This window comes from Rhincodon typus, chromosome 33, assembly GCF_021869965.1.
Source record: "Rhincodon typus isolate 14 chromosome 33, sRhiTyp1.1, whole genome shotgun sequence".
NCBI lineage: Eukaryota > Metazoa > Chordata > Chondrichthyes > Orectolobiformes > Rhincodontidae > Rhincodon > Rhincodon typus.
The window spans coordinates 28,800,126-28,822,226 of record NC_063364.1 but is presented as its reverse complement, the minus strand read 5'-3'; the positions used below and the strand labels follow the sequence as shown (position 1 = coordinate 28,822,226).

At 39.2% G+C, this 22,101-nt stretch overlaps 1 protein-coding gene across 1 annotated transcript in view; it reads right to left on the bottom strand.

The window, feature by feature from the left end:
• Positions 1-1,157: 1,157 nt before the first annotated feature.
• pias1b (protein inhibitor of activated STAT, 1b) overlaps positions 1,158-22,101 on the bottom strand; it is a 90,494-nt gene continuing 69,550 nt past the window's right edge. The window contains exons 8-14 of the mRNA XM_048615856.1: positions 21,951-22,024; positions 18,565-18,725; positions 9,583-9,713; positions 8,834-8,996; positions 7,453-7,592; positions 6,157-6,194; positions 1,158-4,147 (exon numbers count right to left, since the gene is read on the bottom strand). Coding sequence (XP_048471813.1) covers positions 3,842-4,147; positions 6,157-6,194; positions 7,453-7,592; positions 8,834-8,996; positions 9,583-9,713; positions 18,565-18,725; positions 21,951-22,024 — 1,013 coding nt within the window. The 3' untranslated portion in view covers positions 1,158-3,841. The remainder of the gene's footprint in view (positions 4,148-6,156; positions 6,195-7,452; positions 7,593-8,833; positions 8,997-9,582; positions 9,714-18,564; positions 18,726-21,950; positions 22,025-22,101) is intronic.

Below are 22,101 nucleotides of genomic sequence, written 5' to 3'. Positions count from 1 at the left end.
ATGTCACATGCAGATGGACATCAAACACATGCAGTCCAAACTCTTGGCAGCTGCAACGAAAAGTGCCAGGCCTTCAGCTGAGTAGCAAAACTGAAGATTTTAAAAGAAATCTGCTCATTATGTGAAAGCCCTTTAATGGACTTATAATAGTGTTTGCATACATTTATCAGATTAGTGGGTTGCTCAAGAACACAAGTTGATACACTACCCCATAAGCAAAATATCCGTTCCCCGTAATGAAGCAACTTTACAACTGAATTAGAGTGTTTAATATAATTTTGTGGGAAAATCAACAGTACCACATAAAATATTTCCTATTAGGACTGGAAAGATACCTAAGTGCAATATCTATGTTGAAGGCAGAATTTGGCAAAGATAAAGTATCAAGACAGCACATTGGTGCAGATGTAAAATTTCTCTGTCAGTTACAGAAAGATGCAAGATAATATCTTGGGCACTGATTTCCATATGCCTAAAAGCCCCAATCAACTAAAAATCTAACTGATTAGAAACAAAGTGCTGGACAAACTCAGCAGATCTGGCAGCATCTGTGGAGCCAGAAATTGAGTCAATATTTCGACTCCAAGTACTCTTCTTCAGAACACCACAGCGGATTTGTTAGCTTAGGAGATAGTAGGAACTGCAGATGCTGGAGAATTGGAGATAACAAGTTGTAGAGCTGGATGAACACAGCAGGCCAAGCAGCATCAGAGGAGCAGGAAAGCAGAAATTTCTGAAGGGTCTAGGCCCGAAAGGTCAGCTTTCCTGCTCCTCTGATGCTGCTTGGCCTGCTGGATTTGTTAGCATACTGCACACAATAAACCTGTGACGTCAGCCCAAGATGACTCAACTTCCTTTTCAGAACACCTCAACAAGCCTTCCCTGGACCATTAATGTCAGTAATGTGGTGAGTAATGCTCCAATGTTGATTCTTCTGTACCTGAAGTAAAAATGGCATGGTACTATATCCGGTGGGTAATATGACCAGAAATAACTGTCTTTCCTATTTGTGTTTTTTTTTAACCCAAGGGAAGGGACGGTATACCTGGACCAAAGAAACACACAATCTCAATATTTGCTTCATTAACAGAAAAACTTCCAAAAAGCTTACAAAGTAAACAACACAAGTGGAAGTTGAAAAGGAGAATAACCAATTCTGTTGCTGGGATGTTTTTGCTGTTTTATTACATCTAAAAGATCTCTACATTAACAGGTAACATTCATTAGGTAAACAATTGCTTTCAATGCATGAAATAAATATTTTCACGTGGTACTTTATACAAACCAACACTGGTTTACTATACTCAATTATAAAAAAAAAGGCCATTTCTCTGGTTTGGCATGCGGTCATGGAAACCAGCACTGTGAAAGATTTAAGGCAGTAGAAGTATTAGAGCTGTCTTTGACACCTTCGGAGAGAACGGATTACAGGACTTACAAATTCACTGAAGAGGTGGAGTTTCATGCTTGTGAGAGTTCTACTTACAGTGATATTTCCAGTATAAATAGACTCTCAACATGGCACACTCCTGGATAATTCCAAAATAAGTGTCAAGTAAATAACGCTGCATACAAGCTAGTTTTTCTCCTATAAAAATTCCTTTCACTTGCCAAAATGCAGCACATGACCTGAAAGATCCAACTACGTAAGACAGGCCCGTAACCAAATTACATCCAAGTATTGGATTCCAATGAACCAAATCCACTGTATTCAGCCCCATTAAAACTGGAATTGGTGAACCAAGGAGAATGCTAGAAATAAATGCTAATTAGAGCATAAAGCATCTGCCCACTGTTTCAACATCAAGCCCATTCATTGCTACAGCAGACCTGATGCATGTATTGTAACACATTTTTATAAACCAGATACAACTCCCTTGCATATTCCTCACTGAATCATTTTCACTAAGTGGCTAAACAATTGATCCTTTGGACAGTACTACAGATCAGCTTACATAATCTTCAATTGACAAAAATCAACTTCTCCCCCTACCTCAGCCAATTGTACTTCTATTACTCAAGTTTCATTCATTTGCATTCTTTGGTTATAACTTGTTCCATTTTCTCATCTCTGAAACGTGTTCTCTTGTTGCTGGTGTATGGTTTCATTGGATAGATCACTTTCCAAGTCCTTATTTAAATGGTCATTATTAACCATTCCTCATGTCTACAGAGTGTGTCCAAAGGACATTTCAACTGTAGGGGTGTACAAGGTCACAAAACATAGACAAATCTGAAGCTGTCCTGATTCTATACCTACATGTATTTTAAGCAAGGTCACTAATCAGTAATTAGGAGCAGAAACCCCAACTAACTATAACTTCAACTCAAAGAGGTGTCAATTACAGTGCCCCACTATGCCAAGCTTGGATCCACTAACAACACAGGCTTGAAACTTAACTTGGAACTTCTTGATTTGTATAACTTGAAGTTACACTGGTGGGTCCTGTATCAGATGGTGTCTTTCCAACATAATTCTAAGTAGAACACAGCATACAAAAACAAGTCATTTCTCCAGTGAACTAACTGAATCAATACGTAACATAACAGTGGAGGTGTATGATAAAGATACAGATTATTAAAACGATGGGTTTTTTTAGCTAATAACATTCCAGATATTTGCCTGCCAATCCTGCTCTTTGTATTCAAGCCATTGAATGCATTATGAGAGGGGAAATTGAATTCACCTTGGAAAACAACCAGTTGGGGCTGTCACACATGACAAAGATCTCAGAGCACTGATTAAGCATCATCAAATTAATGGAACATGAATTAAAACAAAAGGTCATGTAAGGGACAGTATGATTAACTGATAAGTCAATAACATGCCCATGATTCTCCGAATTCTGTCAGTCCCATTTCAGCTGGGAGTATATCATGTAGAAGTAGATGGTTTATGTCATGGGACATCAGATATGTGCACATTGAAGCTGGTATCTCCCTGGAAGGCTGGTTATAAAACTTAAAACACTGCTTAACGGACAGTACTATATGCACAATGGGAAAATAACTAAAATAAAAATACACAAGCTGTGGAGATATTCTGCAATTAGAGCTTTTCATGTAACATTGAAAGTGAAATTAATTTCTGACTCTCTGAAGTATGAAAGGTGTGACAGAACTCACTCCTCTGTTATTAATTTAAAAATTCCTTAATGCTTGAAAAATGCTACTTTGTAATATGAAACACAAATCAAAATTGAGAGGAGATAGCTTAACACCAATTTAAAAAAAACAGAAATGGCCTTTTTTTTGTGTGGAAAAATTGTACGATACTGTGCATTCTCCAAAGCTACTTCCTGCAAATGCAGAGGGAATGATATGGGAAACAGTTGAGATTCTTTACATAACTTAAAAAGTATAATAAAATTATTTTGCACAAAAAAGAAAATACTATTGTTGTCAACCATTGACATCGCAGTTCTTTCTGAAAGAAAGAATATTCTACAATGAAGTACATGAATGGAAAATTCCTAATTGAAATAATGACAACTGCGAAGGAAATAATGCCATCGAACAACAAATACAAAAAAGTAATATCACAGAACAGACAAATACATCGTAAAAACTCTGCTTTCACAAAGTGAACTGAAATAACCTTAAAAGACAGACAGTTCGAATTTATATACAAAAGTTAACTGAAAATATAGTATTTTGTTCTCTGTACATGATGTCTTTTTAAAATTTTTTTGTTTATTTAAAAAAGGGTCTCTACACTTCTAAATTTATTTTTAAAAGATGAAACCAACCAGATTTTCTTTTCCTCTTTCTGCCCCAACCCCCTGCCCCCACCACCCCAACCACACAAAAAAAAACACATTATATCTTATTATTTCAAATCTTAGTCCAATGAAATAACATCTGGCATGGTGCCAAAGATGGTGCCACTTTCCACATTGCTCCTGTTAGCCCCAGGATGCCCGAGGTTTTCCCGCAAGCTGCTGGAAGAGACGAGACTGCTGTTACTTCCACTGCTGCTGCCGTTTGTTACCGCCAGTGTATTGGCAGGTGCAGAGTTTGGCTGCTCCAGGAACATCTGCGAAGAGCCATAAGGGAAGAATCGGTTGAGCGAAGAGTGAATGAGGTCCTGATCCTCTGAAGCACTGGCTGCTGCAGCAGCAGCAGCAAGGAGGGAGGTGTTGTAATGCTATGGTAGCAATAACAAGAGAGCAATGAACATTAATATCAGTATATTAATACTGCTTTGAGAGCTTAAGCAAGATTATAATTCTTCGTCTCAAAGCCACTCTGACTAATTATAATGCGCAAGTATTCAAATATTGACATTTATTAGACTCTACATCGGCATATAAAACAGCTTCCATTCCTAAAGTTAAAGTAAATACACTTAACCTTTAATGCACTGAAACATTCAACAAAACCTACTATTTGATACAACTTGCAATAATGGTATTTGCATTCCTCACAAGACAGGTCAAGTTCCAAATATTTTTCTGAAGGTAGTTACTTCATAGATATTTATAAACTTATTCTATTCTGGGTTTACAATTCTTGTTCAGATGATGTCTTCATCTTGTGCTATCCGTTCCTTACACTTTCTCCTCACTAAGACAATGGATAAATGACCTCTTAAATTATTTCTCTCCTTTGGTCATTCATGAGATATGCAAGGTCAGCATTGCTACTGGGGAGCTGTCTTCTTGACGGAGGATTGATCGCGTGACCATTTCAGAGGGCAAGAAAGCGTCAAGTGGTTTTTTGTGCACCTGATGGCACACACAGGCCAGACAGTAGGTTTTCTTCCCTAAAGGACAGCAGTAAATGACAACCTGATACTTACATGGTCATCATTATTGATATCAGCTTTTATTCCATATTTATTAAACAAACTAAATTTAAATTCCTAAGCCACTGGGGTGAGGTCTGGACCAATGTCTCTGGATCAATAGCATGGAGATGCCGGTGTTGGACTGGGGTGGATAAGGTCAGAAGTCACACTTCACCTGACAAAGGGACAGCACTCCCAAAGCTTGTGATTTCAGATAAACTCGTTGGACTATAACCTTGTGTGGCGATTTCTGACCTTACCCAGATCAATAGGTTAAATCTCTAGATTACTTGTCCCAGGACATACCGTGATATAACATCCCTTCAGTGCAGGAGGCAGCTATTCGGCCCATCGAGTCTGCACGGACTCTCCGGAGAGCAGCCCTCCCAGACCCACCACACACGTTTTCTTTTTACCATGGCTAATCCAGCTAGCCCGCACATCTCCTAGATACTATGGTACAATTTAGTATGACCAATCCACCTACTGTGCACATCTTTGGTCAGTGGGAGGAAATCAGAGCACCCGGGGGAAACCCACACAGACAGGAGAATGTGCAAACACCACATAGACAGTCACCCTAAGGTGGAATCAAACCCAAGTCCCTGGCACTGTGAGGCAGCAGTGCTAACCACTGTGCCGCCCTGAAGGAGCATTTAATTGAAGTATGATGCACCCTAAACCTCAAACTTATGTTTGGGAGAAATCATCAATGTAAAAGCAAGCTACAGTAAACTATCATGGACTGTAGTCTTTTCAAGTGATAGCCTCTATGATGTCCAATTGATAAATACACAATGTGATTCAACACTGAACCGTATGTACCAGAAAGGCTCCAGTTTCAATAGTTACTCTGTGCACATTTCATCAAACTGGGGACAATCACATCAGACCCCCAGCTGTAGTTTGGAGGGAGGATGGAAAAGGTGAAAGCAAGTTTAAATATAGCTCTTATTTTCTTTTTCTTATTCATTCATGGGATGAGGTCTCGCTGACCAGATACCACTAGGCCATTGCCTTCCCCATGCCTGTAATTCACTTGCCTGTAATTACACTAAGTACATATCTCAGATTTGACTGTCATACAGCCTATGGTGGAACAAAACACCTTGTATTTGGGACAATTATCAGACAGTGCTATTGGTAACAAAATGTTTGTCACCTGCTATTCCACACCTTGTTAGTATTCTATTCTTGAACTTACTTGAGATTATGTTCTAAAACTTGACATTGGCAGGAAATCGATTTCCACTGACATCACAATCCATGAGGTCTTTACATGAGCAATCACATGGAAACCACCAATGCATTCTTGACATAAAGAAATCAAGATTTCAATGGCAAAAGTGCACAGACATATTACATACCTGATTATCTCCTTGTAAAAAGGGAAATAGGTCTAAACCTGTTCAAACAAAGGAATAGTGAAATATTATGATAAAATACATGTCCCAAATGTCTCAAAATTTTATAATGGTACAAAGCTTAGTGCAATTAGACTTCTGGATATTGGGCTTCATTTGTATTCACATCGCAACAGATCAGGGAACAAGGTCAAGTGACTACAGGGTTTTACATCTGTTTGTTTAGCTTGGATCACTGCACAGCAATACCCATGAGACAGCTTCCCCATGTTTACACTGTTAATAACACCTTATCCTGACAGTGTTAAGTGCCTGGACTATGAATATGCTATTGGGATAAGAAAGGTGGGTTTGGCAATGTTAATGTGTTGTGCTGGTTCAATTTAACAATTTCTACAATTTAAACGAAGCAAGTGACAAACAAAGAAGCTTGTCTTAGAACATGGAAAGTGATCATTAAAAGCATATTGAAAAATATGATGCTACTTATATGAGTAGATATGTGTGCTTTCAAAATGATCAATTCATTACTGAAGAGTTTACACTCCGCTGCTTAACTTGATATGAAATGAGAGATTGGATTACATTAGCCACACATGTAAGGTCCCAGATTTGAAACCAATTTGGTCTCAATTTACCTTTCAGCCAGAGGTGGCATTTAAAAGACTACATCGCTGACCACAGAACCACTAAGCTTGGGAAACAGTAAAGACAGATCACACAAGATTCTGACTCCTCACATCTGTCCAGCAGCTCCTTCAAAAAGGGAGATGCATATCATTTGAGGGCAGAATGGAAATTAGTAAGAACAGAAACAGAAATCGGGCAAGAACACAGAAACAGGCCTGCTGTAATGACTCCACTGACAAAGAGCGTGCCCATAACGAATATTTAGGCTCACATGATACTAAACATTAGACTGGAGTGAGTCAAGCCAAATGCTCGGAACTTGAAATGAGCTTCATCAGTCCCTTTAGGGGAGAAAGGAGGATAATACTGCATGTCTGATACCTACATGATAGATGATCAAAAAACACATTTCAAAGAATCTCACCAACCCTGAATAAGCAAATCAGAAACACTCATTTTTTATGTTTTTTGTTGACTTTATTTTACTCCATGAGTTTGAGGGGATTCAAAGAGATAAAGTTAACATTGAGCTGTAGCACTTTCTGAATGTGGATTTAGGATTGTATCACTAATGATGTTGTGGTTAAATGGTATTATTTCTTTCTTAAATACATGATTTCTCAGCATCAAAGCCACAGACGAAGACACATCCTGTTGCAAGTAGCTTACCTTGCAGTTCATACGGCAGAGTTGGTAAGTGGTATGAATGACGGTAGTCTTGAAAAGGAGCAGAGATAAAGTTGGTATCCAGAGTTGGTATGCTTGGAGTTCTTGTTACTGGTGATGTCTGATGGTGGAGATTTAGAACTCTGTGTACGAGACATGAAATGTTCAAGCCATTTCACTTTTAACTCAGTTGTAACAGACCAAAGAGAAGCAATTTTGATTTCTATTCTCTGATGAATTAGCAACTGTCAGCATGAACCATATTCCTGCTCACGTGCAATAACCTGCCCTCAGCGGATGTTAAATTGCAATCAAATCTGGTCCTGTTCAGTATAGCATGACAGTTAACTGCCCTGTAAAGCAAAGCACGGACACTCAGACAAAGCACCAAAGGTGCATGGTGCTCATCAAGGTTTACGAGACATGGCGTTGTCTCCAGAAAAAGGTAAGTGGTGACGAGGAAGAAAACAGAAATGAGAATGAAAAATCTGAAAACCATGAACAAGAAAAAAGTGCCAGATTTATTTGGTAATGTGTGCACTACTGCCTTTGCTGTGGAAGCTTAACTAGTCCAACTCATTCAAGGCTAAAGTGGAATTTTGTGGCCAATATAACTGATTAGAATCACCCCAAGGGAACCAACATTGATCATTTTTAAGGTCACACGACAAAGGCTGAAGCAGATAACTGAAGATCCAGCTGGTCATTTGGATAATTTAAAGGTCTTGATTTTAAAATGAAGTTCCAACGTGTTCATGTTGAGAAAGACTTCCTGCAGTTAAATGAAAAACACAAACAGGATTTTCCAGAGACATTAATTCTGCAATTTCTGCCCAGATTTGCAATGAACAGCAGTCGTTTGGGCAGGAGACGGGGAGCTATGCTTCAGCATTAATAATCCTCAAGATCAGAGAAAACTATAAGAGTGTTTAAAGTTGGCTGAAAAAATAATGACAGTAATTGTCAACAATTAAACAGTAGCATCTGACAATTGTTTTGCAATCCTGATGCTCAAGTAACTGCTGCTGCCATTTATATACTGCTTTTCATATATGAAACAACCAAGGCACTGTACAAATAGAAAACAGGCAAACTAAACTAAGAGCAAAGTTCAAATTTTGTGAAGACTTTTGAAGGTAGAGAGAAAGACAAGATTGGAAATGAATACAAGAATGCAGAAGCATAGAAACTGATTAATATACCAACAAGGATGATTTGGGACAAGTACACACATTTTATTCTGCATGCAATACCAGCTTTGAAATGACTGTGGAGAGAGATTGTTTGAAATCCATCAAAATGTGGATGTTATTTTCGTTGTATCCAAGTTCCTTGCAAACACACAAACAATCTCATAACAGAACAACTATAATTCAAAGCTTACCCCTTGTTGATGGGTGGTGATGGAGAAGATATCGAAGGGTACCGCTTTGCAGGTGGTTCCTCTTCCTCCTCTTCCGAAGAACTGTCAATCGTCAGATCAATCACTTCAACCTTTCTATTATCTTGAGATGAATGCCTGTGCTCAGTCAAGCTTTTACAAGCACCTAGTAAACAATTTAAACTCATGGTCAGTATTTCTGGAAAAAAAAAACAAAAGGCACATACAAAGCAAGCTCAAAGGCAGAAACTGGGACACTTGTGCTGGTGATTTTTCAGCTGTGAACAATTTCTCTTTTCTTGAGTTCTTTCAGCAAGACATACAATGGATTATTATTCACATGACAGAACATTGTAACAAACTGGTGGAATGCAGGTTACGGGCTTGATTACTATCGGGCTTGGTACTCAAAGAAGGTGGGAAATAGAAGACCGAAAGGATTTACTCTACTCTTTCACTTCCTGGAATTTAAAAAAAAGAGTGCATGCCTAGCTTGTTATAGCATTCCCTTTCTTTACTGATTCCCACACTACCCACTCTAACGCTACATTTAACATGCTGATTTATTGTCAATAAATTTTTATCTCATTAACGCACTATGATTTTGAACTAAGAGGTGAAAGAGATTCTATGACCGCACCACTGTTCAGATTTCACTAATCACAGGTAGTTTGGGTTAAATGGCTACGTCTGCTATCCATCTAACCTGATCTTTCTGCTTGGTCCCCATGTCCTTGTAACAAAAGGCATACCTTCAACACCATTATAAGCGGAATTCACTTCCTGGACCTCCTTCTTCATTCTCATTGGCGACCACGCTCCATCTTCCTTGAACTGAATTTCATCACAATCTGTACAGCAATTGAGGATTTCCATAAATAATCTGTTTTTTTTTAAAGAAAAAACAATGTACAAATTAATTTAGTCTACAAAAACATTGTTAGCAACAATATTGAACATTTGTTAGCAAACACTGTGGAACAAAATAATTACTAAAGTCACTGCAGTATAAACTTTGAGGGTATAAGAATTCATCAACACGAAGAAACACAAATACTATAACTTAGACATAGTAAAATTATTGAAAATTTCTCAGTTACTTAGACATCAATGGCACTTATTAAAACATACTGCTGCCAAGTTCTTTCTGTACTTGAAGTCTTACAGGTCCCCGAATTTTAAGTATATAGAATCCCAAAAAGCCAGCAAAGACACATTGTTACTGATGGCTTAGCAATATGCTACAAGAGACCATAAAGATCTCACATTAAATTTCTAATTTGCAATAGGTTACTGAATGTTGGTCAGCCCACCATATACAAGGATGGTCAACAATAATGCCCTCTTCTGAACTACATCTTTCCAGACAGGGATCAGGCCTCATCTAGGTACCTTCCGCTTTTGAATATCTCATTAACATTCATCATCTTGAATCATACAGCAGGCTTTCACTTCAGGAATAAAATCTCAAAAGTGAAGCGGCAGAAAACCAAGAACAGCCAATGCATTAAAAGTGTTCCAATGAAGAGCCATATCAGACTTGAAATGTCAATTTGTTGCCAGACCTGAAGGTCTCAAGCACTTTCCATTTTTATTATAGTGAAAGTGTGATTGGTCGGAACAAAATCGAAATGAGCTTTTATGATAATGGATCAGGAACCAGAGATTTAAACACGGCATCTTCCTCATAACACAAATCAGTAGAGAGACAAGAGAAACAAAAAAATGGTAGAAGCACTCATACTGTTCAAAGACATTAAGTTCTATAAAATATTGTGCCAATTCCGACTCTGCTGCATCTGCAGAATTTTTAGCATTTCAACTTTTGACTGAATACTCAGTGACTGATATTTTTGTCTCCTGCTTTTCTGTACCCACAGGCAGAGAGCTCTAAAATTTTAGTGCCAACTCTATTGATTCAAGCTGCCAACAACTGATACTCAGTAGGACAATGGAAAAGAAAGCAAACAAACAGTGCAACAGATGGTAAAACCAAAAGGCCAAATATGCATCATACTCAATTAATTTCCTAGCATTTCAGTGTTAGCATTAACTTGCCGCAAAATACCTACCACTGTCACAAGTAGTTAAGTATGGTTTAAACATACTATAAAACCAACATTATTGTAATTTGGTGAATTTATTTTGTTGTCAATGCATAGCTCAACCAATCTTTGAAATTTAAGGGACATGCCCATTATTTGGAAGAGACAGCATGTGTGCGGTTCAGGGGAGGCAAGGAGGTTGAAACATTGCTACTCCTGCGAATTAACCGGGTTAAGTACGCTGATTTATAACTCCCAGTGAAATAGTCAGCACCTCCACTTAAAACCTGATTTCACTCATGTAATTCTCCATTTCTTTTACTAAAACAGCAGGTTCAACATAAATTACACAACTTTTTGTGATATTGAGATTTGAACAGTAATGTCAATGCAGTTCACTCCACTTTCAACTTAGGGCTCAGTGACAGGATCATGTGTGAATGTTGCCTATGCGTAGATCTTCAATGCGCCATGTTGTACAAGTAAAAGCACGAAAGATACACATTATGGCTTGTGGTGATTTTTGGAGTTACATGTGGAAGAACCTCAGCCACTAACCTGGTGAAGCTACAATACCAGTTCTACTACTTGTGTGCCAAACAAAATAAGCAAACAGAGCTAAGAAATTTCACAACCAGAGCTCTGTAGTCCCACCACGTTCAGTTGTGAATGGGGTGGACAATTAAACAATCCACAGGCGACAGCGGCTCCACAAATCTGATCACTTACAATAAATGGGACAGCCCAACATATCAGTGCAAAAGGACAAGGATGAAACATTTGCAACTAACTTCAGTCACAAGTGCTGAGTGGTTCATCTTGTTGGTCTTCTCTTGAGGTCCCCAGCATCACAGATGCCAATCTTCAGCCAATTTAATGTGACATTGAGAAATGGCTGAATGCATCGGATACTGCAAGGACTATGGGCTGTGACAACATTCTGGGCAATAGCACTGAAAACTTGTTCTTGGGAAGCAAGCTGTTCCAGGTCAGCTATAGCACTGGCATCTACTTGGGAACATGGAAAATTCCCCACACATGTCTTGCACACAAAAGGCAGGGCAAATCAAACCCAGCCATTTACTTGTCCATAAGTCTACTTTCGCTAATCAGTAAATTTTTTGAAGGGGTCATCATCAATGCTATCGAGCAACACTTGCTTAGCAAGAAACTGATGTTCAGCTTGGGTTCAGCCAGGGCCATTCAGTTCCTGAACTCATTAAAGCCTTGGCTGAAACATGGAAAAGGGGCTCAACTTCAGAAGGGCAGCCGTGTGACAGCTCTTGACATCAAGGCCACCATTTGACTAAGCATGGCATCAAGCAGCCCTAGCAAACCTAGAGTCAATGGGAATCTGGGAAATCTCTTTTCTGATTGGAGTCATAGCTGGCACAAAGGAAGACAATTGTGATTGTTGGAAGTTGGTCATCTGAGCTCCAGGATATCTGTTAGAGTTCCTCAGTGAAATGTCCTAGGCCTAACCATCTTCAGCAATGACCTTCCTTCCATCATAACATCAGAAGCGAGAATGTTCACTGATGGTTACACAGTATTCAGCACCATTTGAGACTACTCCAATAGTGAAGCAGCCCACGTCCAAAAGCAGCAAAACCTGGAATGTATCTAGGCTTGGGCTGACAAATGACAAGTGTCATTTAGCTACACAAGTGTCAGGCAATAACCATTTCCAACAAGAGAGAATCAAACCATTGCCCCTTGACATTCAATGGCATTACCACTGCAGTATCCCTGACTATCAACATCCAAATGGTTAATTTTGATCAGAAACTGAATTGGACTAGCTCTGTCAATACTGAAGAAGCTCAACTCACCAGGTCAAAGCAGCCCACTTAATTGGCACCACATCCACAAACATTCCATACTCTCCACCACTGATGCACAGCAGAAGTAGTATGTACCATTTTCAAGATGCACTGCAGAAATTCAGCAAGGCTCCTTAGTAACTTCCAACCCATGATCACTAACACATCAAAGTTTAAGGGCAGCATATATACAGAAACATCACCCGTAGGTTGTCCTCCAAGTTGACAGCCGCCCTGACTTGGAAATATAACAACGTTCCTTCAGTGTCACTGAGTTAAAATCTTGGAACTTCCTCCCTAAGTTGAAGGTTTACTACAATGAATTGTAGTGGTTCAAGAAGGTAGCTCACCACCACCACCTCTCAAAAGGCAATTAGGGATATGCAATAAATGCTGTTCCTGCCAGAGAAGCACACATTCTGTGAATGAATGAAAAAAAAACAATTGGGTGATGGGCTGGATTGAAGCACAAAAGATTATCACTTGATGGTAGAATGCAGATTTAGCTGCTTAAATTACAGCAATGGCTTTGACAGCAAGTAGACAAAAACTGAATTCAGTAAGCAGCCTGTGTCCTTGCTGGAAGGACGCATTCATTCCACTATCAAAAATGATTCTGGGGATGAGAAATTCCTGAAATGAGGATAGATTGGAAAGGTTGTGACTTTTTTCCTATGGAGAGGAAATCTGAGAGAAGTGCTTAAAATCATGAAGTTCTGGATGGAATAAATAGGGGGAAACTGTTCCTGCTCATAAAAAGGGTTGAGAATGACAGGGTACAGATATAAGTGATTGGCAAGTAAAGCAAATGTGACGTGAATATTTGAATAGAAACAATATTGAAGTGTATGGGAAAAGGCAGGCACATGGCACCAAGCCGTATCACTCTCAGGGTTGTTGGGGGGTGGGGGGGAAGCAAATGCAGACATGATGGGTTGAATGACCTCCTTCTGTGCTATTCTGTGATCTTGAAAACTTTCGATCAAGTCATCCAGCAGCTTTCTAACTGAATGCCTAACAAAAGCCAAGAGGCAGAATGGCTTACTCAAATTCCTGCATTTCTGAAACATCTGTGCTTTGCACAACATTTTAGTTTGTTACACAAGTTGCTCCATGTTTCTGGAACATAGATGGATAAGTATTCAAGTGATAATTCCAATTGCAAGGCAAGAAACGGATTTGTTTCATGTGAACTAGCTGATTGAACAGCTTGTGAAACTTAATCTATTGCTAATTATTTGTCAAAAATTTAGAATCCTTTGCAAAATTAAAAAAAATTAGCCCTGATACAGACGTAGGTATATTTTGCAAGATGGCATTCCTTAACAGACAGGCTCCAAAGTTAGAAAAATTGTCTTTCATTTGAGCAGCACAAATTCAAAGTTAATTAGACTGTCACTTCCGTGGAGGCAACCATACCAAGTTCAGCTCTGATCCTATATCAGCTATGTGCTGGGAATGGACTCCAAGCTGGCAAAGCTACCATTTTCATAAATGGTCAACTATTTTCTGGCCACCTAGGATATCTGCCAAGGTCAAAATTTGGAAGCCATTGGAAAATTGCAGCAAATTATATTACAGCCTGCCATCAAGTGGTTGAGGCAGGTACAATAGTAACACTTAAATAAAAACATTTGGATAGGTACATAGATGGGAAGGGTTTAGAGGGATATGGATCAAATGTGAGCAACTGGAACTAACTGAGTGGGCACCATGGACCAGTTTGGGCCAAAAGGCCTGTTTCCATGCTGACTTACTCCATGACCCAATGACTCTACTAGTGAATGGTGATGCCTCCAAATTATCTAAAATACAAGCAAAAAAGAATAGTTAGTCCTGACTGAACTAAACAGCTAACGGATCAAAATTAAATTCCAGACAGGAATTACACCCTAGAGGGCTGATTTTAATTTAAAAGTACTAAAATATAAAATTAGCCCAAAGCCGCATTGTATGCATTCGAGAAAAAAAGTCTCAAAAAGCTATAAGCCAAGATTGATATGGTCTCCTTCATCCAAAAACAAGAGTAAGTACAGTACAGGAAGCCACTGTATGGTCGGTCAAGCTCATATCTACCTTAAGAAAATATAATCTTTAAGACAATCCGTAACAGGTAATGCTTATAAACTTTACTTGAGAAAATGCCAAAATGTAGAGCTGAATGTTATTAGAACTGTATTCAACCACTGACTTATGGATGCAGGCTTAATAATTCAGATGCAATTTTGTTGCTGTGCAAATAATTATGACAATTTGAAAGCAGATGTACAGAGGTTATCCAAAAAATTTACAACCACAAGAAAAACAATGCACTAAAATTCTGATTTTTCAGAATCTAAAGTACTTTTTGCTTCAGGCAGCTAATTTAGATAATGTAGACCACGTGAGAGAACTGGAAACTCGATGTTTTAGTTAAATGCTTGTAACAATTAACAGTAAGTTTTTTTTTGGAAAAAGATTTATTTTCACCAGAATATACCCAGCCCTAGGTCTGTTGGTCTCTTTCCTCACTTCCTTTTTGATTCAGTTTTGTTTTCGGAATATCCTTTGCTGCATATCTGGTCCTGGTACCATCAAAACCCATTACCACATTAGGAAGACACATAGAAGAGGAATGTCTGGGACTAGAGAATCTCTGCCCATGACCTTTCTCACCAACAACACCCCCCACCACATCAGTAAAATATGCTCTTGTTTTGCTATATTATAACCTTACTAGAGAGCACAAGAAGTCACCTTCTGTACAAATCCCTACTTCTGTGTTATCTCCCAGCAACACAAGGTCAAAGGCTTTGTCACTTTTACTACATTGTTAGAAATAGTACTTTGTCAAACTGGATAATCCAGTTATCACCTTCTGTATGAGATGTGGCAGGATAAAAGAAAACAAACGATTTAGCTTAAATAAGAGACTTTCTGATCAGCTAACATGGTACATCACTAATGGTTATTTTTAATGTGAACTGTTAATTCAATTCGATTTTCAGCCTGCATACTCCACAGATATTCATTCTTAAAAATAAGTAGTTTCGTCTCTTCCAATTTTTAGCTTTCTTGGAGCTTTAGCTTTCTTTTACATTTGATGCAAGGGTACAGATTTCATTGGGGGCAACAAACCTCAAACTTCAGCCAAGTGTCCACTTTTACATAGTTAAAGAAAATGTAAATGAGTAAAAGTCTTTTCTTAAAAAAAAAGACAGAAAAAGGCTACGACCAAATAGTCTTGCCTCCTGCGCGCCACTCATTAGGTACCAAAAATCAGGTGCCATTTGTTATTTTCACGACAGCCAAGTGACTGGATATAGCAGAACACTGACAATTCAAACATACTGTTGATTAAAATCAATTCCACGTGTGAGCTTGAGAAAAACTGCTCCTTATCAAAAGGCAACATAAAAGTCATTTTCTTACTTCATCTCCAGTACGAGGAATGCAATTGGCAAGTGTTTTGTAAAATAATCCCTGACTTGACAAACCAACTTGTAACCAGGATTTTACACCAGAAGAGATTGAGCCTGAAAGAGTTTAGAAACAGATGTTTGGGCATGGATGAGGGGCTATTTAAAGGGGGAAGGTTAGCAAGACGAGGAGTCAGTGTAAAAGGCTTCAAATAGGAACAATGAGAAAACAGGATTTTTAAAAAAGCAAATTAGAATGGAAAATGGACACACAAACATCACCTGCAAGATGACAGACTGCTTATGTTTTCAGCTTTGAATAAAATTGTTCTTTTCCCCTCCAACACTACTTTTCATCACTAGGTTATTTTTTGATGATCAGCTTATTTGTTAACTCACTCTCCTTCTCTCCTGGAGAAACAACTCTTGCACATGTGATGACAGGCCTTCTATCACGTCCAATGGTCATTATTTATACAAGACTGCATGCAGAAATTATAGGAAAATACGGTGGCCCTGCAGGCATTCAGAATATTTTCAACTAATGTCAACAAGTGTTAACTACCAGCAGCTTACTATTTTCAAGTTTGGAGTAGCAATTCTGGCTGATTCTTCCCCTTTCCTGACCCAGAAATGGAGGTCACTTGCAGTGCCCAGCCACTGTACTGAAGAAGATCAACTAGAAGCTTCTAAGAACTAAAGAAAAGTACAGCCGATCATCACACCATAACTAAACTAAAAAACAAACCTTCTGCCCTTATTCAGTCTGTATCCCTCTATTCCCTCCCTATTCATGTAACCATCCAGATGCCTCTTAAATGTTGCCAATGTGCCTGCTTCCACCATCTCCTCTGCCAGTGCATTCCAGGCTCCTAACACACACTGTGTGAAAAATTTCCCTCGCACATCTCCCTTAAACTTTCCCCGTCTCACCTTGAACCGGTGCCCCCTTGTGTTTGAAACCTCAACCCTGGAAAAAAACCCTACTGTATGCCTCTCATTATTTTGTAGGCATTTATCAGGTCTCTTCTCAGCTGCCATCTTTCCAGTGAAAACAATCCTCGTCTTTTTAACCTTTCCTCACAGCCAATGCCCTCAAGATTGGGCAACATCCAGGTAAACCTTCTCTGCACTCTCTCCAAAACTTCTATATCCTTCTGGTCGTGTGGCGACCAAAACTGCACACAATACTCCAAATGCGGCCCAACAAGGATTTTATATAGTTGCAACACGGTCTGCCAACCCTTGTACTCCATGCCCCAGCCAATGAAGGCAAGCATGCCATATGCCTTCTTAATCACCTTGGCCACCCACGTTGCCACTTTTAGGGAACTGTGGACCTGCATGCCCAGATCAGCTTGTATGTTAATGTTCCTAAGGGCTCTGCCAGTATAATTCACACCTAAATTTGATCCTCCAAAGTGCAACACCTCACATTTGTCTGGATTAAACTCCATCTGTCATTTTTGTGCCCAAGTCGCCTATCTATCCAAATGCTGTTGTATCCTTTCACAATCGCTGACACTATCAGCAGTTCCACCAACCTTCATGTCATCAGCAAATTTACTGATCAGACCTCCCACATTTTCCTCTAGATCATTTATATATGCTACAAACAAAAGAAGACCCGAGACTGATCCTTGTGGAACACCTCTAGTTACCGGTCTGAAAATCACCCTTCCGCCTTTACCCTCTGTCTTCTATGACCAAGCCAGATTTGTATCCACCTCGCCAGTTGACCCCGAATCCCACGTGACTGTAGTTTTTGTACCAATCTGCCATATGGGACTTTGTCAAATGCCTTACTAAAGACATTTCTATCTTAGTTTTATGCATGTTATCTAATCACTCTGCCAGGGATAACAGGCAGCACTTCATTCTTATTGTAAACCACATGGTGAAAAGGAGGGTTCAAATTTAGGTTATAAAGACAAGCTTTTTGCTAAACAAAATTTTCCATTCTAAGGCCATATGAGAAAATAGACACAGCCTCAGTTTAATCCAATTACAGTGCCTACCAGGGAAGGTTACAGAATAGGTTGGACATTTGAGGAAAAATGAAGTTGCAAGTCACAATGCAAAACATTATTTGTGACATTAAGCATTGCATACAAGATAATGTCTGTTGCTACAAAAACAAATCTTCAGATGCACAAATATGCTCAAACACTGCTGTTTAAAAGGTGGGGACATCTGAACAAATCATTTTGCTTGGTTTTAGTAATGTAAACACTTTGAAGCTCTCAACAGATTTGACAATTTTATTTTAAAATGCAAGCGATGAATTACTGCATCTTCCAAAGGCAGCAATTTGGATATTCAATATAAACCATTTTTCAAATGAGGGTAAGCTTAAAACAAAAATAATTCAAGAGTTACTTAAAAATATCTTTCAAACCGCAGTGACAAATAATGAGATCCTGGAAAGAACAGTATTTCCCTTGATTGGAATTTCAATGTTTGCTTACCCATCAATAATTAGATGCTCATAAGGACCCTTCTTATCACAGACTGGACAAACCCACGTAGGTTTTTTCTCATTCATCTGAATGTAAAGAGTTGCATCAAAGCACTGGAGATGCGAGCAGGTTACTGCACGACATGGGATTGTCAACCTCATTTTGCCCAGCTAGAAACAAACACACATGAGGTTGTTGTCAAATTATTTGGAACACAAATATACTCATCCTTTTACTTTAAACAAATGTTGAACTGTAACTTCACTATCATGACATGGTGTGAAGTGGACCTAGATACTATTTTGTTTGTGCTACACAATGAATGAATAAGCAACAGTTGGCCTGAGGATTAAAAATCTTAAACTGTTGGCAAAAAAAAGCCACAAGAGAAGGCATTACCTTTGTAAAGATAAAAGAAGCCTGTTTTTAAATTCCCAATGCTAATGCACAATAACCTGAAGGAAAACCACACCCAAAATTCAGTCTGTCTCTCAAGTGCTGACTCATCGGCTGCACATACACATTTCCTTTTCGCATTTGGTTAGAATCATGCTGTAAACACAAACCTATGGTTTCCAAGGCATCTGCCGAACTGGAGATACACAGTGAGGGAGGGAGTTAATTCAAAATTCCTTGAAGCAAAAGCATGCCAATAGGTGAATAAAACTGAGATTAATGTAAGTGATAGAACAGGTGGAGATTAGGCCCTGCATTAACATTAACCTGTCCAGTGAACAGAGGTACTACTTACTCAGAGCAAGTACTAGTTGTTCGCCATGAAATAGTATAGAAAGGAACAAGTACAAATACTGTAACTGGGGGCAAAAGACAGCTATTTATCTCCTATACTATTTTCCTATGAACCTCCTAGTTTTAGAGTCTTGCAACATAGAAACAGACCTTTTCATCTAACTTATCTGCACTGGCCAGACCTAGTCCCATTTGCCAGCATTTGGTCAATTTTCCTCTAAACCGTTCCTTTTCATACACCCATCCAGATGCCTTTTAAATGTTGCAATTGCACCAGCCTACACCACTTCCTCTGGCAGCTCCCTCCATACACACACCACCCGCTGTGTGAAAAAGTTACCCCTCAGGTCCTTTTTAAATCTTTCCCTTCTCATCTTAAACCAATGCCCTGTAGTTTTGGCTATTCACCCTATCCATATTCCTCATGATTTTATAGATCCTATAAGGTCATGCCTACGACTCCGAAATTCCAGAAGAAAAAGCCCCAGCCTATTCAGCCTCTCCATACAAATCAAACCCTCCAGTCCCAGCAATATCCTTATAATTCTTTCTGCACGCTTCCTATAGGAAGGTGACCAGAATTGTACACAGTGTTCTAAAAGTGGCCTCATCAATGTCGTGTACAGTTGCAACATTATGTCCTAACTCCTTCACAAAATGTTGTGACCAATTAAGGCAAGCATGCCAACCACCCTGTCTACCTGCAATTCCATTTTCAAGGAATTATACACATGCGCCCTCTAAGTCTTTGTTTGGCAGCACTCCGTAGTTCTGCCCAGATTTGCCTTATTAAACGCAACACCTCATATTTATCTAAATTAAACTCCACCCGTCACTCCTCAGTCCATCGGCCCATGCAGTGGACCCAGCACCGATCCTTGTAGCACATCGGTGGTCACGGGCCTCCAGTCTAAAAAGCAACCCTGTACCATCACCCTCTGTCCCCTACCTTCAAGCTAAATTTTGTATCAAATCAGCTAGCTCACCCGCATCCCACGTGATCTAACCTTACTAACCAGTCTATCATGCAGAACCTTGTTGGACGTTTTGCTGAAGTCCATATCGGCAATGTCTACCATGCTGCCTTCATTAATATTCTATGTCATCTCTTCAAAAAACTCAATCAAGTTAGTGAGATTTCACACACTCAAAGCCGTGCTGATTATTTCTAATGAACACTTGCTTTCCGAATGTATGTGAATCCCATTCCTCAGAATCTCCTCCAACAACTTAACCACTGCTAATGTAAGGTTCACCGGTCTACAGTTCCCTGGCTTTTCCTTACAGCCTTTCTTAAATGTTGGCATAACATTAGCCAACCTCCAGTCTTACAGCACCTCACCCGTGGCTGTCAGTGATACAAATACCTCAGTAGGGGGTCCAGCAATCTCTTGCCAAGCTTCCTGCAAAGTTCTGGGAAACACCTGATCAGGTCCTGAGGATTTATGTGTTTTAGACCTCCAACACCCCCTCCTCTTCGATATGAACTCTCTTCAAGACATCACTATTTATTTCCCCAGGCTGCCTAGCTTCCATATCATTCTCCACAGTAAATACTGACACAAAATATTTGTTTAGTATCTCATCCATCTATCATCAGCAAACCTAAATTTTAGTTACTTTGAGCTTTCTGATCGATAAAGGCCCCATCCATTGTAACAGTAGTGCGAAGTTATAGATAACAGCAGGTGTCAGAGTCTACGCAATGTTAATAATTCTCAGGCAGGCTGCAATAATTAGCCTTACTGCCTCTGGACTAAAGCAATGATAACAGAGTTGTGGAGTGACACGTTAGAAGTGTGAGTGAGTGCAGATGCTGAGGGTAAGTACAGCATTAGCTGTGCGATGTACCCCAGAAATCAAATTATGCACTAGCACACACTATTTAAGTTCACGTGAAGAACAGCTACTTCAGCTCTTAGCATTCATGGAAGAGTCCTGCACAATAAGTCAGCTCCTTTGGAAAGGAGGGGAAAAGGCAGGGGTAAGGATGGGGAGGGGAGACTAACTTCGGTATTGAACAATTTGCACCATTTTTTTTACTCCTAGGAAAACTTGGCACAGAATTGCTGATGAAGACACAGCAAAAAGTTACGGAACGCATTTTCTGATGGCCTCATGTAAAGGAATAAAGGCAAAATAGTTTGCGGAAAGGGACAAATAGGAAGATAAAAACAAGAAAATGATTTATATCAATATAAACTGTTGTCACCAAGATACATTATTTTCATACATAAATCATTTGGGAAACTGTTTACATGATGGGCCCATACAGGATTTATAATTTCAACTAAGTAGTTAACAGTTGAACAAGATCACCACTGACTAGGAACCAGTATTTTCTATATTTCTTATCTACAAACATTTAGGTACAAAAATAAATGTAAAGTGGATCTATAGATCTGTACTTCTGCATCAGAAATCTACCAATTGAGACAGCTTTTCAGAACCGTCAAACTCAAAACACAAACTACGAACAGCGAGAATTTATAAAATTCAATTCACAGCTGTTATGAAACCAGCAATCAATAAAGCACAGTGGAAAAAAAATGCTTCTGCCTCTAAACAGTTAATAAACACTGCAACTCTGTGCAAGGAAGACAAGGCAATTTAAACATCAATAATGCAAATCAAGCTGTACTCACAGGACACAACAGAGACACTCGTAAACTTGTTGTGGCGATTTCACTGTCGGGATCCGCTGTTAATTTCTCTTTGACTGGGGACAGAAGAAAATATGTTTAGTGTTTAATATTACTTGGTATTGGCAACCTTTAACACCTTCCTCAAACGTTA